Below are 18806 nucleotides of genomic sequence, written 5' to 3'. Positions count from 1 at the left end.
TTACCTCCTGCAGTGCTCCTAACTTCCCCCCGAGAGAGCTACTTCCTGTTTGTCTGTGTTTAAATAGTCTTTCTGTTCTGCCTTCTCATTGGTTGTAAACCCAACCACATGACTGCCTCATCACTGCCTGTAAGTACCGCCCTCCAGGTCTTAAAGGCGTATGTCTCCAATACTGGCTGTATCCCTGAACACACAGAAATCTACATAGCTCTTCTAACCACCACGGTCTTGCTATGGCTCTAATAGCTCTGACCCCAGGGCAACTTTATTTATTAACATAAAATTAAAATCACATTTCAGTACAAATAAAATATCACCATAGAGAAGCTTCTTTAATGAGGGGTTGTATCAGCACATGAATCTAAATATTGGGGGCTAGGGACCACAGATGAGAGAGAACATGTAGCATTTGTCTTCCTGGGCCTGGATTACCTCATTGACTACAATCTTCTCTAGGTCTATCTACTTAACTACAGATTCCATCATTCACTTATCAACTTGCCCAACAGTGTGATGTTGTTATAGTTGATTCTATTCATGTTATTATCACCTGAAATCCATTATTCGTATTAGACTTAAACATTTGTGTTAAACTTATGTGTTTGGACAATATATAAAGAACAAGTTTCTATGGTGGTATCACCATAAGCATGTTTTCACCATGTTGAATATCTGTTGTCCTCCACTCCTTCCTCTGTGGTACCTGGCTTAAAATCATCTCCCTGTCTTTCATGCTTTACCTTTTTATCTGAATATATGATTGGAAAAATGCAGTGTACATCCTTTTAAGGTTGGCTTCTTTTAGTAATCTGTGTTTAAATATTCTCCTTACATTTTCATGGCTTGTCAGCTAGTTACTGTTGACCAATAAATAATATTCCTTTGTCTAAGAACATTATTGTTACCTATCCACCTATGCATAATAGATCTCTATTATGGTTACCTGTCCACTCACTTTATAAAGGACATGTTGACTTCTTTTAAGTTTTGGAAAATTTTGAATAAAGATGCTATAAATAACTATATGCAGATTTTGGTGTAGACCTAAGCTGTCTTGTTTCTTTGGATAAATACTAAGGAGCATTAAGTGGTGGAAATTACGTTAAATACATAACTTTTGTAATGAACCACCAAACTCTTCAGTGGTTATATAATTTTTCACTTTTGCTCGTAAGAAATAGGAGTGCTTTTTGTTCATTCTTGTCAGTATTTTGTTAGTGTCTGGGCTTGAGTACTTCTAATATATATATAATGGCAGTTTGAATTTCTCTGATGATACATGATGTCAAGAACCTTTCATGTGCCAGTTTGTCATTGCTTCTTTGATGAGTGACATCTGCTACGTTCATTGACTCTTGTAAAAATTATGGATCAAATTACGTAGTTTAACCCAAATGTAGGTCAGAGGACATGCATTTGTTTGGTATCACATTGTCTCCTTGTTCTCTAGCTTTTTGGAACTTGAGTGTGATGGACTGTGTTATAATTATCTCTTGGTCTCCCTAACTTGAGTGTGGTACAGTATATGACAGTTATCTCTTGGTCTTACAAACTTGGATGTGGTGGATTATGTCACAGTTTCCTTTTGGCTGCACTAACTAAGTGTGGTGGACTGTGTCACAGTTATCTCTTGGTCACACAAACTTGAGTGTGGTGGATTGTACCACAGTTATCTCTTAGTCACACACAGATCATATATAGGTGTTCAATTTTTGTTCTGTTATGTCAAAATTATATTCTGTTCTTTTGCCCCAATGTAATTTTTTTTATTATTATTAGAAAGAGAAGTAAACCAACTGGATAGTGTTCTCTAATGTGTATTTTATATAGTGTTCTCTAGTGCTCTAGGGTTTCACTGTGTAGCCCTGGCTATCCTGGAACTCTCTATGTAGACCAGGTTGGCCTGGAATTCCTGCCTGCCTCTGCCTCCTGAATGCTGGGATTAAAGGCATGTTCTACCACTGCCTGGACTTTATGGTTAACTAGTGGCTAACTCTGCCCTCTGATCTCCAGTCAAGCTTTATTTGTCAGAACACAAACATAATATCACACAAAACTCTAGTAATCCAGAATTGGTAGTATAGCCATTGTTAATTTTTATGTTTATGCTTAGTTTTTGTTTCTCAAAGGCAAAGCATAAGTAAATATTTGCAAACAAAAAGCATTATATACCATCTTTACTGTACCTAATCCTAAAACAGTTTGCTCTTATTTTCTGAGAAGAGGTGAGTAGCTGAGTTGTTTTGTGAAAAGCAAATCACCTGATAAACAGCTGTTCAAGAAGCTGGTAAATGTGTGAATGAAGTGTAGATCTTCTTAAGGTTGAAAAATGTAGTCAATACCTAAAATAGGGAGCTGGTTCATGTACTCAGAGTTTTTAAGTTTGAAGGGGTACATGGACATTGGGCTATGTTTTTCTCTGTAAGAATAAGTTACTTAGTTACTTATTCCTTTATCCCAGTCTCTAGAATACTGATTTTTAGCAGCCATAAGTAATTTGATAATGATAGTCTTAAGGGTTATACAGAAATCTCTCCTCTAGCAGTTCTCATAGAATATCTCATTTTGAACAGAATCAGTAATGTAACTAGTAAACTGCTATATACTGCTAAGACTGATTTTTTTTTTTTGGTTGCTAAGACTGATTTTTATCTAGTATGTATTAACATGTAATACTTTCTTGATGTCTCAACAACTAGCATTTTCAGAGATACTGGCTTTTCATTTCAAGGCGTTGTTATGACTCAATTCTAGAATTCTTCATGCTTTTTCATTACCGCTAAAAGTTATTTTGGTTCTTCTTTAACAACTTGCTAGTTTTGTTACTGACTTGTCTAGATGTAGGAAGGTTTGAGACTTCTGTGTTGAAGTACAAAGGGAAGAATAGATACATTGTATGGAGAAGTGACACTTTTTGAGTTTAAAAAACAAAGAGTAGAATCTAGGGAAATCTTTTTCAATAATAATTTCTAATGCCTTCATTTATCTTAGTATAATTTTTCTACCAAGAAATAATCCTTAAACTCTTTTTAGATGAAAACAAGAAACCAGTTTATTTGATCACCACCCTGGATAACACAATTGAGGATTTGTTAACATTGGAATTTGTGAGGGTAAGCAGTTCTGATTTCACCTGACTGGCAGGCTGATGTAGTATTTAAATTTATAATTTAGTGTGCTTAATCCTTAGTAACTTAGTAACTTAGTCAATTCCTCTGTTTGAAAGGTCTTTCTGTTTTGTCATTATTGTCCTGTAGTCTGGATTCACGGATACTTCATACAGCGAGCAAAGTACCCTATGTTCTAAGAAGGAAGGGCCATTAGGTTGACTTTTCCCACCAGGCTATTGAAAAAGAATCAAATGTACAGTGTTGATGACATTTTTTTTTGTGGTGAAAAAGGATGAATTTACTTCATTTCTGCCATTGTCTGGCTACCTGCTTTTTAAGTGTCAGTGATTCCATTCCATTTGAATTGATTTGTAATATCTTTAAAAATTTTATGAATCTTCTGCATGTATTGTGGTCTATTTATGAATTATTCTTTGTTTTAATTTAGCATTGTATATGTTTTAATAATTACTTTCTAATAAGAATTATGCCAAGAGATTATTACCATAATTAAGACCATTTTTGCTTCCATGATTGGTGACATTTTTAAAGATTTTTGTTGTTATATTTGAGTCAGATTTTAGAATATACAAACTCTAAAGAAAATGAATAAAGCAATTGTGTTTTATGCATATTAAGTGGATTAAATATCCTTAAAAAGGATAAATTGTGTCATTTGCAACCATCACTCTGTTGGTGATGATGTTAATTGACATAATCTACTCATGGAAAGAAAAATACAGGAGGATCTTACTTATATGTAGATTTTAAAACAATTGAACTCACACATGTGGAAAGAAAATGGTGGCTACTGCAAGATGGGACTATGTGAAAGTAAAGAATGAGAAATTGTTGACAAACGGAAATTGTTTCAGATAGGAAGTGGGAATAGATTTTGACATCTGTTGGATAGCAGAGTAACTGTAGTCAATAATAATGTATATTTCCAAAGGTAAATTTCAAATTTCTCACAACAGATGGTAGGTAAGGTAGTTGATGGATATGTAAGTTACCTTTACTTAAAACTTTTTACATTGTATACATTCATCAAAACATCAGGTAGTAACCTATAAATCTATAATTATGTCATTGTCAAAGACAATGTAAGAATATTTGGAAAGACAAGTGTTTGGATACTTCTAGATAATTCTGTCACAAATTTTGTTTCAAATACAAGAAAAATAAGGGAGAACCATTCAGCACTCTTGAGGACCAAATGATTGTTCTCTATACTTGATACTATGTAACATTTTTATCTCTAGATAATAAGATAGTGTGTAATCTTAATTGAATACTTGCTAGTGCTAGATAAACCCATATTTAGCACATTTTGTTTTTTATATTAAAGCAGTTGTCTTGTTCTGGTCAAACAGTTGCTTTATATATATATATTTTGTGTGTGTGTGTGTGTGTGTGTGTGTGTGTGTATGTAACATACTATCCACCTCAGTTATAGTTAATTTTTGTATAGTGTACAGATCTTGAAAAATTTACAACTATCATGCAATTGTGGACATTACACATCTTCCTATCATGTTCTAATAGATACATTTTCTCTTTGGATAGGCTGAAAAAAACGCACCCAATTTGAAATGTACCTATAACAATGTTTTACAACTTATTAAGGTATGAATATATAATTACTTATTTTAAAATTAGAAATTGTATTTCTATATCTAGATGTCTTACCAATAATTATTTTATAATTGGAATTATAAGATTCCCCAGGAATAAAGCTGAGTATTTTAAATCATATGCTTTATACCACAAATCATAGGGTCTTTCAAAGACCATCAAGTCAGATTTTTTTTTTTGACCTAGTACTAAAATCAGTTTTGTCCTATAGGTTAATTTTTCCTCTTTGGATATTCATTTACACACTGAAGCACTTCTCAATGCAATGAATTATCTTAATAATATCCTTCCACAATTAGAGCAACAATCTGCCCCAGGGTCTGTTTCAGAGACTGAAGACAAAGGAGATATCATTAAAAAACTTGGTATATTTCTTTAAAATTTAAGTTTTTGGTTTTTGTTGTTGTTTGGGTTTTTGGGGCGGGACTTGTGTTTTTTTTTGGGGGGGGGGGTTCACCAATTGGAATAGTAATTTTAGGCTCTGGTGTTCCTTTTAATTAGACAAATAACTAAAATGATTTATCATATACCCAGTTAATTTTAGAGAATAGTGATAAAGGGACTGATTACTGCTAAAAAAAAATGTTTATTATGTAATGGATTTGAGTTGAAAATTAGACAAGAAATATTTGATTTAAAGTTTATATGACATTATTTTAAATTAAAAAATGTGACTGACCACATTTGAGTATTGTCATCGTTGTTTTTAATCAGAGTGCAGGTTAAGATTTGAGATACTTTAAATCCAAAATTTCTTGAGTGTAATGGTAATGCTCAAAAAGCCTTTGATTTTGGAATTTTGAATTAGAGATACTCTATCAATTACCATTTAGAACTGTGGGTATTTGTGCTTTCCATAATGATAGTTGTCTCAAAGATTCATAGTTATTTTAAAAATTTCTTAGTTTCAAATGATTAGTCACCTCTAAGAGCAGTCTTTGGCCTATTTGTGTTTGTTTCATTAGATAATTCATTTTTAGAGTTCTCAATTCAGTCAGAATATTTTCTCTTTGCTTTATAGTTGAATTGTAAATCTGATGTTATAATTATTTATGGTGATATTTTTGCTGCCAGGCATAGTGTGGTCATTACTAAACCTTTCTTTGTGTTACAATGTGATTTTTGTTTTGTAGCTTTAAAGCTACCCACGAATGAAGATATTATTACCTTGCAGCTTTTGGCAGAATTATCTTGTTTGCGGATTTTTATTCAGGATCAGAAACAAAACATTTCTGAAATTAAGATTGAAGGTAATACCATCTCATGAAAATATATTTAAAATTATCAAATTGAAGACAAAGAAAAGCAATTATTCATTGTTTTATCCCTTCAGGGCTTGATTCTGAGATGATTATGAAGCCATTAGTCACTGAAATAAATGCAAAACTAAGGAATATAATTGTGTTAGATTCTGATAAAATGGCTGTATACAAAAAGGTGAGATTTTGGTTTTTTTTAAAATTATTTTTATTTTTATTTCATGTGGGTTGGTGTTTTGTGCATTTATGTCTATTTGAAGGTATCAGATCCTCTGGAACTGGAGTTACAGATTTTTGTGAGCTGCCATGTGAGTGCTGGGATTTGAACCTAGGTCCTCTTGAAGAGCAAATGCTCTTAACCACTAAGCCATCTCTCCAGTGCTGAGATTTTTTTTTCTTACTAAGTACTAATGTATCATTAAGTATGTAATTTTCATATCAATTAGATAGGGAATTGTCATGTATTAGCAGTATCTTATGCATAATGGGTTTTGTAGTCAAGCACAATTGATTTATTAGTTTTGATACTTAATATTTGTGTGACTCTCTCAGTTACCCAGTGTAGTCTTTTATTTATATAATTAAGATTATGATTTTCTAAGTATGCAATGCTCCTGGAACAAATAGGCTCTTTGGGTGGTTGGGGGAGGAGTGTTGCTAATAATGCTTCTTTTAAGAACACTTAAAAATAAAAGTATTTTGTCTTTAAATATCCTGAACTGGGCTGGAGAGATGGCTCAGTGGTTAAGAGCCGTGGCTGTTCCAGAGGTCCTGAGTTCAGCAACCATATGGTGGTTCACGACCATGTTTAATGAGTTCTGGCACCCTCTTCCGGCTGTAGGCGTACATGCAGACAGAACACTTGTATACATAATAAATAAATGAATCTTAAAAAAAAAATCTTAATTCTCTTGTCTGAATTCTGCCTCATCTAGGTTCTTCTCCTCTCGTTCTTACCCAGCTAGTACTTCCCCATCTGGCTCTTCCTCATCTTCCATCTCATCCACACATTCTCTCTGGTCATAATCCTCCTGTCCTTCTTAGTTCTCTCTCCATTCTCAAGTTCTCTACTCTTCTCTTCCTCTCTGTGTCCTTCTACCTCTAAATCCTTCTCTGAAAATAAAACTGCCTTTTTATTCCTTTGACCCTTATTCCTCCAAGCTATCTGCTCCTACTGTTTCTGGCGAGTGTGCTATATTGCTAGGTAACTTGGCTAGGTAACTTGCATCATAGCTAGATGTACCTGTAAGTTGGAACCCTTTAGTTCTGAGTTAATTGTTAAGGGTGGATCTAAAGCTAGAGATAAGACTTTGGAAAGGAGAAGGTTAAGCTTAATTGGCACATCCGCCAGGCCTTCTCAAACAGGTAGTCTGGATGCCTGATTCTGTTCTTAGAGAGTACAGAGGTATCTCTGGTAAGGTACTTTCCTCCAACTGGGAATGGACCTGACCAGATGCTGCCAATGACTATAATTACAGGGAGGCTTGAACTGGGGTTCTGGCTGTGCATAGCTGTCAGTGCAGGTTATCTAAATATTCCTAGAAGTGGTTAGGTGAGGAGTTAGAGGTCTATAAAGTTAGTAAAGCTGTAAGAAGAAGAGGGTCCAAGCTAAATTGTGCGAAGCTATTACTTAAGGTCCACCTGACCTAGTCATGTGGAATTTACCTTATTTTCAGGAGACTTATTATGTGGTGGTTTGGACTGTTGTTACTGTTAGTCCTTGAATGTGGCTAAGGGAGATATCTGATTCCAGCACTAAAAGGAGAAGAAACAGATGGGCCTGAGGAAAGGAAGTCTTTCCTGAGAAAGTTTTCCAAATACCTCCAATGTATATGTTCAAATAGTCATCAGTCCACATTGTTAGCAGTTCTTAGGAAAAAATCAATTGAGAAAGCTATGAAGGCACACATGATTTTCATAACAGAAGACAGCTGATATATAACAAGCCAAATAACACCAAAAGCTCCTTGGAATTTGGCTTCCTCTGAAGGAATTTCTTGATCCCTTCAGGTAGTGATTTAGCCATAACTAGCAGAGTTCTCATAATACATTCATCTGTGGCCCATAGCAGGAAATGAAGTTATAGATAGTTATGTGCTTCCATGTGGGTGCTGGGTACTGAACCCAGGTCCTTTGGAACAGCAGTAAGTGCTCTTAACTGCTGAGCCATCTCTCTAGTTCTGTCATCATCACTGATACAGTCATAACTGATTTTATGTGAGAAACAAAAATTATATATACGTGCATGTGTATTAATAAACAGTGATTTAGCACAAGTCTCCAAATTTGCATGACTTGTAGAAATAAGGAACAAGATTTTTAATGCTGATTATAATTTCCAAAGTTCTTTGCTCCTCTGTCACTTTTACTTTAAGATTTATAGTATATTTAGGACAATGAAGGATAGAGCATAATTTTTTTTTTTTTTTTGGTTTTTCGAGACAGGGTTTCTCTGTGTAGCTTTGCGCCTTTCCTGGAGCTCACTTGGTAGCCCAGGCTGGCCTCGAACTCACAGAGATCCACCTGGCTCTGCCTCCCGAGTGCTGGGATTAAAGGCGTGCGCCACCAATGCCCGGCCTAGAGCATACATTTTTATTTTTCTAGAAAGTGATGCTGACAGAAATAAAATTATCTACTAAAAGCTGTACAGATAGTAACAGAAATTACTTATAGCACCAAACATTGATTTTTATCCCTTCTGTATTTTATTTTTAAAATAATGCCAAATTAAAATATAGCTTTAAAGAGGTACAGATTGAAAAGTCTCTTTCTCCTGTTGTCTTGCTCCACTATCATTTTCCTTGGATTCCAGTGTAGGTAGTTTTTTACATGAACTACTCCATTGAGTAACCAGAGAAGCATAAGTTTTTTACTCTGTATTAAAATTTTGAGGTCATTATGCTGTGATATACATCGACTGTTGTCCTCTAAGGTGTTACTGATAAATTAAACTCATTACTGTTACAGATTGTAACTTTCAGACCAAGTCATTGTATATTAATTAGAGCAGCATTCTCCATTTACAAGTCTATTGTTGAATAGTACTAATATTATTGAAGACATATTTCACTGAAATAAAACATCTTGCTAGATTCTTGTTTCCTTTTATATAAAGACATTTAATTAAGTTTTTTTTTAATCCAGTTTTGAGTGCTTGTTAATTTTGGGTGACAAATATAAATGAATTTTTAATTAGTTTCCTGTTTCTAGATTTGTTATCAGGTTCATTATGAAAATTAGTTAAGAAATTATTTCTATTAGGTTACAGTCTTCCCTTGCTCACACTAGACCACTCCCTTGGTAGTCTCTCCCTTAGTGCTGACTATTAAAATCACTTGTTTGCTGTGACTGTAAGACAATTTCAGCCTCAACCTCTTGACTCCCATATTGAAGGCAAGTTTGAATTACAGCTTTACCCATATCTAATTTCTACCTGACTCCTGGTTCTTTGGCTAGGTCACATGGAATGCCTTCCCTTATGTACCCTGTTAGACTTCACTGAAAGTTATTGTTTCCCTTTGTTCTTGGGAATTGATGTCTCTTTTCCTTCAGGACTCTGCCATGCCATTCATTCTCTGTAATGAAGCTACTCTTGGGGCCTGAAGGCCAGACCCTCCTGCTTCTGGGCCCCACCATGGTTGCCCATGTCTATCATGCTCCATCTTTTTCTGAATAAAGGTCTTCTGAAGAGTAATTTGTGCCAGTTACTTTCTACCAAGTAAGAAGTTACTTTCTTTCAAGTAACAAGAAAAACAACTAATATACTTTATACCAGAAATTTGTGCGATGTGTGTTGTTTTGTTTTTAAATGTTTGGTGTGCATCAACAAAGATTGTGTATGGTTAAGCCTAGGTCTTAATTTTACTTCTTTTCTACATGATAATTTCCTACTACTGCTTACTGATAACTTATTTTAATTTAAATAATAATCATAAATCCCATACATATCTGAATCTTGTTTTCAGCTTTAGGGTACAAAAATTGAAGTACATAAAATTTTACCTGTTATGGTCACTCAGCAGCCTGGATGTGAGTCCCCGGAATTCTGGGTCTTTATTTTAATTTAGACTGTGTCTTATTTTACTTACTTTTCCTATTGCTGTGATAAGCGATTTTGTACAAAAATAATTGAGGAAGATGGGTTTATTTCATCTAACAACCTGAAGATTATAATCCATCACCAAGGGAAGGCAAGGCAGGAACTGAAGCAGGAAACCTGGAGGTAGGACAACACATGATGAACAAGCCAGTAAGTAGTGTTTCTAGGTCCTCCATGGTGTCTACTTCCAGGGATTTAACTTTGTAGGCTCTAGGGATCTAACTAAGTCACAGTAACAAGAAAAATAACTAATATACTTCCTCTCCCTCAACCCCATTACTACCTATCAAGCTTGCATGCATCAGGAACATGGGACAACAGCCTGCAATATTAAGTAAAGAGCCAAACGTGTAAAATGACAACTTTCTGTGGGATAAGAGTAGAGGGAAAGTCAGAATGTTAGCACGGACCAGAATCCTAGCAACATAGCCTCAACTGTAGGTATAATATACAACTGAAGGAATGTGAAGCAATGGTATAATGCTTAGATTAGGCATGGTGGCACAGACCTTTAATTCCAGCAATCTGGAAGCAGAGCAGACAGATCTCTGTATGTTTAAAACTAGTATGGTCTGCATGGCAAATCTCAGGCCAGCCAGGGCTACATAGAGGATAGAAAATACAATTGGCTTTCTCACCTTTTTTCCTTTCTATTCAGTCCAGGGCCCTAGCCCATAGGGTGATCTTACCCCATTTAGTTAATTTTTGACCCCTCCAGATAAACTCAAAGTTGTGTTTCACAGATGCCCAAGACACCTCTCTCTCTGTCTCTCTCTCTCTTTCTCTTCCTTCCCTCCTCCAGTTGTGATGGCATACCATGATATCCATGTAGAGGTCCTAGGAAAACTTGCAGGATTCCTTTCACTTCACAGTGTGGGTTCTGAGGATCCAGTTCAGTTCATCAGACTTAGTGGCAAGTACCCTTACCTTTTGACCCATCTTCTTGGCCTTGTCTTAGGCATTTTTTAACCAATAAAATTGATACCTAAAAATAACCAGCTCAGAATACTTTGACAGTCATTTTCATTCCTGGCCAAGCATTCTTTAGTCTCAGAAATGGGATGTTCTTGAGGATCTGTTTCTCCTCCAGGCATCTTGATTGCTTCTTGACTTCTAATGTAAGACTGAATGAATATCTTACTGCATCCAAACTAAAGAGGACTTCTCATGGTCTGCTCTAATGAAGGCTTCTGGTCCTTTCCTTGGGTAATAAAGGGACTTTTTCTCCAACATTGATGTTCAGTCAACCTTTCTTTGTCCTTATCTCTAAGATTTTGTATCTTTACCTGGGCCTGAGGTCAGCAAGGTTTATTGTCTCTCTTTTTGGTCAGAGAAAAATTCTGCTGATGCTTTGGGCCTTTGTAAGAAATTCACTTACTTATTTTTATGTGATGGATGTTTTCAAATCAAGTCTGTCTGTCTGTCTCTGCACCATGTCCATGCCTGCTGCCCAGGGAGTCCAGAAGAGGTTGTTGGATCCTGTGTAACTGGAGATACAAGCAGTTTTGAGCTGTCATGTGGGTGCTGGGAATTGAAGCCCAGTCCTTTAGAAGAATAATAAGTGCTCATTACTACTGAGCCATCTCTCTAGGCCAGTTCTTTGGGCCTTGTATGGGATGGAAGTATTCTTATTTTTCTAAAACCAATACAAAATAAAACCTTAATTTCAATCTTAGTTTTTTCTTATGCACTCCCAAGAGAGGATAACAAACTACCTGCAACTGAGGTGCTATGTTTGCATTTCCCAGGGACTTTGTCTCCAACATTGCTGTTCAGTCATGTTTTAGCTGAATTGTTCTTACATAACTTACATGGTATTTGACATCCCTGTAATCTTCTCTCCTTGAAGGTACCTGATTTTTCTTAGATGGTAGAGTACTTTTGTGTTGTCTTTTTGTTGTTTAATATTTCTAGTAGTAACAAGAAAAATTATAATTTCTTCTTTTTCTTCTCCTCTTCCTCCTCCATGTTTTTCGTCCTTCAGCCTTCAAAAAATCATACTTTTGCTTTCTTAGGAATTGTGGTTGATTTTCTTGATGGCTTTTCAATCCTCTGTTCTTGCTTCTAGAATTTAAGAGTTAAGAAAACTATGTTATACTCTGTTCCAAAATTTAAAAATATTAGTTTCCTATTTCTTATACTTTTGACTGGTAGTTATGAGGGTGGAAATTTTAACCCCCTCCCAGGCAATTCTTTGTTAGTGATTAAAATGATTCTTAACCAACTAATGAAGAATGAGAAGTTTAAAATTGAGTTATTCCATTAAAGAATGTGTGGGGGGGAGTGATTCAGAGTCCTCAGACCTAAAGAAATGAGACACTGAGCTCTGGTAAATTGTGCAGGTGGTATGTTTTAGCTTTGAAAATTACTAAAGACATTTTATATGATGACTGCCATCGCAAGACAAAAAATCCAAGTGAGATGCTTATCTATTCTCCCCACTAAGAAGATAAAACTGGTCAAGGTAGACCTATTTATTTTCCTGACACTCAAAGATAACAACAGAAAACACGTTAGGTTACATGTTCTCATAAAGCATTTGGAATTGTTGTCTCATTTGTATTGACTCAAATACCTGGAAGATTTTTCAAATGGTAGAATATTTTATTATTGTTTTGATCTTGGGGTACATTACTTCAAAAATTGATTGTAATAATTGGGATTCTTCTCTCATTAAGGCTGTTTATATCACTGGAAAAGAAGTTTTCAGCTTCAAAATGATTTCTTACATGGATGCAACTGCTGGCTCTGCATACACAGATATGAATGTGGTTGATGCGCGAGTTCATTTAACTGTTGGTTGCATTGAAGTTGTGTTTGTCACAAAATTTCTATATGCTATATTGGTAAGTATTTTAATAAATTATCTTAAATTCTAGGTAGAAATTGCTATGTGTTAAGTGTAGAGACCCTATCTCAAAAAATTATATGCATGTATGAAAATTTCAGAGTATACACATACATGCACACACATATGTATATCTATCTTTGTTTTTTTGTTGTTGTTTGTTTGTTTTTGTTTTGTTTTTTTAAACAAGGTCTCCAGACATAAACATGGCTGGCCTGGAACTTACAGAGACCCACATGCCTCTGCCTGCCAAATGGTGGGTTTAAATGTATGTTTCACCATGCCTTGCCTAATAAAAATAAATGTTACAAATTAAAAGTAGGTAAAGGATACTCATTCATCTTTGCTTTTTGTTGTACAAAAATGATTCATAGAAAAATTATATAGTATCTTCTGAATAAAAGATCACATTGGGTTAAAAGAAGTTCAAATAGAGCCGGGCGGTGGTGGCGCACGCCTTTAATCCCAGCACTCGGGAGGCAGAGGCAGGCGGATCTCTGTGAGTTCAAGGCCAGCCTCATCTCCAAAGCGAGTTCCAGGAAAGGCGCAAAGCTACACAGAGAAACCCTGTCTCGAAAAACCAAAAAAAAAAAAAAAAAAAAAAAAATAGAAGTTCAAATAGATTAGAGATCAAGCTAGGAAGATTTTATGCCTGTATTGGTAGCTTAAAAGAAAATGGTCTTCATAGGGAGTATCACTGTTAGGAGGTGTGTCCTTGTTAGAGGAAGTATATCACTGTGGAGGTGGGCTTTGAGGTCTGTTATACTCAATCTGCACACAATGTAGAACACAGGTCACTTCCTGTTGCCTGCAGATCACTATGTAGAACTCTCAGCTCCTTCTCCAGCTCATCAGCCTATATGCTGCCAGGAGGATAATGGACTAAACCTCTGAAATTTTACATCATCCTGAGTTAAATATTTCCTTTGCAAGAGTTACCGTGGTCATGGTATCTCTTCACAGCAATCTCTTAGAAACCCTAATATACACATATATACATATTTAAAATAATAGGTTGAGTACCATAACAACCAAAATGTTTTGTACCTTGTTTATATAACATTTTGACAAATATTTTAGTTAATTGAAAAATATTCTTTACATGTTAATATATAGTGTACTACATAAAATTGTGCATCTGTTATATATGTTCTATGGTGTGCATTGATTAAACTTCTTATTGTTTAAATCATAAATGTAAATATTTATATTTTCTACCTTCCAACTTTAAAACTATACCAAATACAGATGAAGTCACCATTAAGAAAATTATACTTTTGGAGGCAATGTAATTCTGTAGATATTACAGACTTTAAGAAATTAGATTGAATCTTGAAATGACTTTGCTATAGAACTTCTGAGTTCTTTAGTTCTGCTTCTCATAAACATTTTTCTTTCCTATTGTACCCTTGTTGGCCATTTAATTTTTATGGTGTCATACTGATTTGTAGTCTCTTTTGTTGTTGTTGTTGTTGGTGGTGGTGGTGGTGTGTGTGTGTTATGCATGCTTATGTGTGTATGTACATACTGGTACATATGTATGTAGTTGTGTGTCTTCCTCTGTTGTTCTCTACCTTAGATATTGGGGCAGAATCTCATTCAGGTTGCAGATTTGGCTAGGTTAGCCTGCTTCAGGAATATCCTACCCACTCCTCCTGACTATTTAGATGAGGGGTACCACACCATCCTGGCTTTCTGTGTGGGGGCTAAGGATCCAGCCTCCATCCTCACAACTATGCTGTCTGCTTTTCCCTCTGGAATGTTTCCTAGCCCTGTCTCTGTTTTATGGCATCACTGATCTTTCACAGTACTGCTTCTACTGCTTCTGATGATTGGTGTATGAACTAGATAATCAAGTCTAAGACAGTAGTAGAATTAATAGGCCAAGTACAGCAGTATTTAAAAAGAAGGGATTCATGTTTTTATTTGGCAATGAGGAGCCCTCTTCTGTTACTTAAGAATTTTGAACTTTGTCTAACTTGACAGTGACCTTTTAAACTGAGGTTTCCCCCAAAAGTCTTTCTGTACAGCAAAAACAAAGATGAACAATTTTAAAAAAATTTTTTTTTGAGAATTTCATAATTGAGTGCTATATTTACATTATTTTCATCCCTTCTTCTGTACTCTCCAACTCCTCATGTGTTCCCCCTCCACACTCTTATTTCAATTTCATGACCTCTTTATTATTGTATGTGTGTGTGTGTTTCTGTGTCTGTTTGTACCTTAAGAAAACAGATTCTTCTCTCTTAGCAGCCATTGGTTGTAGCTTTTCACCTATAGGTAGTATAGGGCAATCCCCTATCCGCATTTCCATGTCAGCTGGCACTCGTCATTATGCGTGTCTTGTTTATGTAATCATATTTTAGAGCTATCATGGATGCAGCTTCTCTGTCATGTATAGAAAACAACACCTAACAGCGAAATATCCTGGTCCTCTGTATTTTAGAATCTTTTCTACCCCCTCTTCGACAATGTTCCCTGACCCGTGGGTGTAGGAGTTTGCATTGTAGATGTACTAACTAGAGTAGGGCCCCACATTATCCCTTAATTTCTGTACTTTGGCCAATTGTGGGTTTCTGTAATAGTTCCATGTATTGCAAAAAGAAGCTTCTTTGATGAGAAGTGAGAGATAGGCTGATTGTGGGCATAAGGGCAGGTATTTAGAATATAATTAGAAATTATATTGATTTGAGAAATGGGAGGAGCTGGGGTGATGGATCAGCAATTAACAGCACAGACTGCTCCTCCTGGGGACCAAGGTTTGGTTCCTAGCATCTGCATGGTGATTAACATCTCTAACTCAAATATCTGGGCATCAGATGTTCTGTTCTGGCCTTTATAAACACTGCTTGCTCGTGGTACACACACATACATGCAAGAAAAATATCTATACATATAAAAAGCTTTTAAAGTTTTTTTTTGAAAAAAAAATTGCAGTAGTAGGTTGTAAGAAAAATCGTAAAAGGTCTTATTAATAATTAAAAAAAATGCTGCTAGATATTGAGTGAAAGCTTAAAGATCAGAGAAACAGAACAAGCCAACTATGTTCTTACCTCTATGAAATCCTCAGCTTAAAGAGAGAGACTTCCTCTTTACTCATGCCTTGTATACCATTCTGTGCCCTGCCATCTTCCTTCCTTCCTTCCTAGTGCTGAGATTAAAGGTGTGTGCTACCATTGCCTGACTTCTATGTTTAATATAGTGGCTGGTTTTTGTCCTCTGATCCCCAGGCAAGCTTTATTGGGGTACACAATATATCACCACAGTAGGTCTTCTTTGTGGGTCCATGACTTCACCTCAAAGTCATGGCTAGAAATACAGTATTAGATATGGATTCCCTCCAATTGGGTGGGCTTTAATCTTGACTGTAACCAACAGCTCTGTAGTTGAACTTAAGACCTATCAATATGAGGCAGTCTGTGCCTAATATTATGTTTTTGGTTCATAGACTTTACCATTGGGTAGGACTATTGATTTTTTTTCTCTTTAACATATTACATAGCACCTTCTAATACTATGAGAGCAAATCCTGAGAGCAGAGGCTTCTAGATAGGTTCCAGCTTGTTTCTTTAAGTCTTATGTCTGAAATATGTCATTTCTTCAACAGTAGGGTCCTCCTATCATCAAGTGCTGAGAGGCAACCAAAGGCAATAGTAATAACATACATTGTTTGAGGGGTTTCTGAGACTCACTGTGGCCAGCAACCCTAAGGAAGGTTTCCTGTGCCTGGCACTGGGTTTTTTGTTAAATAGGCTATAGCTCTTGGAGAGAGCATCATCACCTCATGATTCCATTTAAAATACACACACTTAAAAAGGCTTATCAAATGATGTTTCCCTATGACTTTTAAAAACATCACTAATATTATGTAGCTCTTCTTCCTTCTCTCTCCTGTATTGTCCTCCCTCTCCTATTCAGGTAACATCCCCCCCACCACCACCACCATTTTCCCTCTTTTGCTCTTCATAGTATCTGCATTTCCCTATCCTCCTTCTTCCTCCTGGCCCAGTCTCTTCCTACTTTCCTGACTTCTGAAGTTACTTGTTTTATGTAGTCAAATCTAAATATTCAGAGATAGGATTCACAAATAAGAGAGAACATGGAGTGTCTTTTGGGGTGTGAATCACTTCACTCAATATAATACTTTATTGCCACCCATTTGGTTGTGAATTTCATTGTTTTTTTACAATTGAATAGAATTTTGTTGTGTATATTTACCATATGTCCATTATCCATTCATCGAAGAAGGACTTTTAGGTTGTTTCCATTTTCTTGCCTTTGTGAACAGGGTGGCAGTGAATATGGCTGAGCAAGTATATATCTGTAGTAGGATATGGAGACAACTCCTTTTCCCTCTCCAGATCACATGTGCCCTGCTATACCTCTCTCCTTTTCTCCTTGCTATCCATGTAGTGGTACTATTTTACTTTCCTAGTTTCTACAGGATATGTACTCACTATCTGAAGATTTGGAGCTAGGAGCCTCAAGTGAGAGAGAACATGAACATTTGTCTTTCTGATTCTGGGTTACCTCACTCAGTGTGATATTTTCTGGTTCTATCAATTTACCTGTGAATTTCATGATTCCACTTGACAGCTAAATAGTATTCTATAGTACCACGTTTTCATTATCCATTCAGCAGTTGAAGGACATTTAGATTGCTTCCATTCACTAGCTGTTGTCAGAGCGCAATGAACGTGACAAGTATTTGTGGAGTAGGATGTCAAGTACTTTGTGTAGGCACATGCCGAGGAGTGGCATAGCTGAGTTACATATCTGGTAGATCTACTTTTATCATTTTGAGAATTTTCCACACTGATTTCCAAAGTGACTGTACCACCGGGGAAAAAGGGCTCCCTTTCCCCCTCATCCTCACTAGCATTTGTTTTCAGTTGTTTCCTTAACCTTAGCCTTTCTGACTGGGTAAACTAGATGTAATTTGCATTTTCCTAAAGTCATGGAATACTTTCTAAGTTTTTTTTTTTTTTTTTTTGAGACACGGTTTCTCTGTGTAGCTTTGCACCTTTCCTGGAGCTCACTTGGTAGCCCAGGCTGGCCTCGAACTCACAGAGATCCACCTGGCTCTGCCTCCCAAGTGCTGGGATTAAAGGCGTGCACCACCAACGCCCGGCTAGATTTTTAAATCCATACTATAAACTGTGAGAAGTGCTTAGATCTTAGAGAAAGTGTGCCATAAGGAAATAATACCACTGAAACATTCAAGTATCCGTTTTTGCTTTGTTCTGATGACTAGATTTTTATTTTCTCACTGTATATTTGTTGTTCAGTTTTTCCAGCAGAGAATAATAAGTAAATAATGGGCTTGGTTGTACCAAGTTCTTTATGGAGGTAAAATTCATTTAATATAACTTATATTTAATATATTTAAAGTTTTATTAAAGGTAATATTATATCATTCTATATCTTTATAGGATTTTATAGATAATTTTCAAGCAGTTAAAAATGCCTTGGCTGAAGCAACTGCTCAAGCAGCAGGAATGGCTGCTGATGGTGTAATGGAACTGGCTGGAAGAAGTGCAAGGTTTGCATTGGATGTTAACATAAAAGCTCCTGTTGTGCTCATCCCACAGTCTCCAGTGTCTCGGAATGTTTTTGTTGCTGATTTTGGATTAGTTACAATGAAAAATACATTTGTTATTGTAAAAGAAACCCAGAGTAATCTCCCACCTGTAATTGATTTGATAACAATAAAGTTGAGTGAAATGAGACTATACAGGTAAGCTTTTCACAGTGTATTTGTGTAAAATAATCAATTCTTAATTCTTTGACTAAAGGACTTGATAGCTTTAGAATTCTCTTTATAGTGTGATTTTATTCTATTATTACTCTACTTT

The 18806-nt window shown here is 35.8% G+C and overlaps 1 protein-coding gene across 11 annotated transcripts in view; it reads left to right on the top strand.

Annotated features, from left to right (window-relative positions):
* The window catches only part of Vps13a (vacuolar protein sorting 13 homolog A), a 230136-nt gene that overhangs the window by 95783 nt on the left and 115547 nt on the right, over window positions 1–18806 (top strand). For all 11 annotated transcript variants that reach the window (XR_013047707.1, XR_013047706.1, XR_013047704.1 and 8 more), the window contains exons 27-33: window positions 3034–3113; window positions 4677–4736; window positions 4957–5110; window positions 5879–5995; window positions 6079–6182; window positions 12782–12949; window positions 18384–18688. Coding sequence is in view for 6 of the 11 variants with exons in the window: in XM_006970140.4 (XP_006970202.1) it covers window positions 3034–3113; window positions 4677–4736; window positions 4957–5110; window positions 5879–5995; window positions 6079–6182; window positions 12782–12949; window positions 18384–18688 (988 nt within the window). In the remaining 5 variants the exon portion in view is untranslated. The remainder of the gene's footprint in view (window positions 1–3033; window positions 3114–4676; window positions 4737–4956; window positions 5111–5878; window positions 5996–6078; window positions 6183–12781; window positions 12950–18383; window positions 18689–18806) is intronic.

The sequence above is a fragment of the Peromyscus maniculatus genome, chromosome 1, assembly GCF_049852395.1.
Source record: "Peromyscus maniculatus bairdii isolate BWxNUB_F1_BW_parent chromosome 1, HU_Pman_BW_mat_3.1, whole genome shotgun sequence".
NCBI lineage: Eukaryota > Metazoa > Chordata > Mammalia > Rodentia > Cricetidae > Peromyscus > Peromyscus maniculatus.
This window is presented reverse-complemented; position numbering and strand designations above follow the sequence as displayed.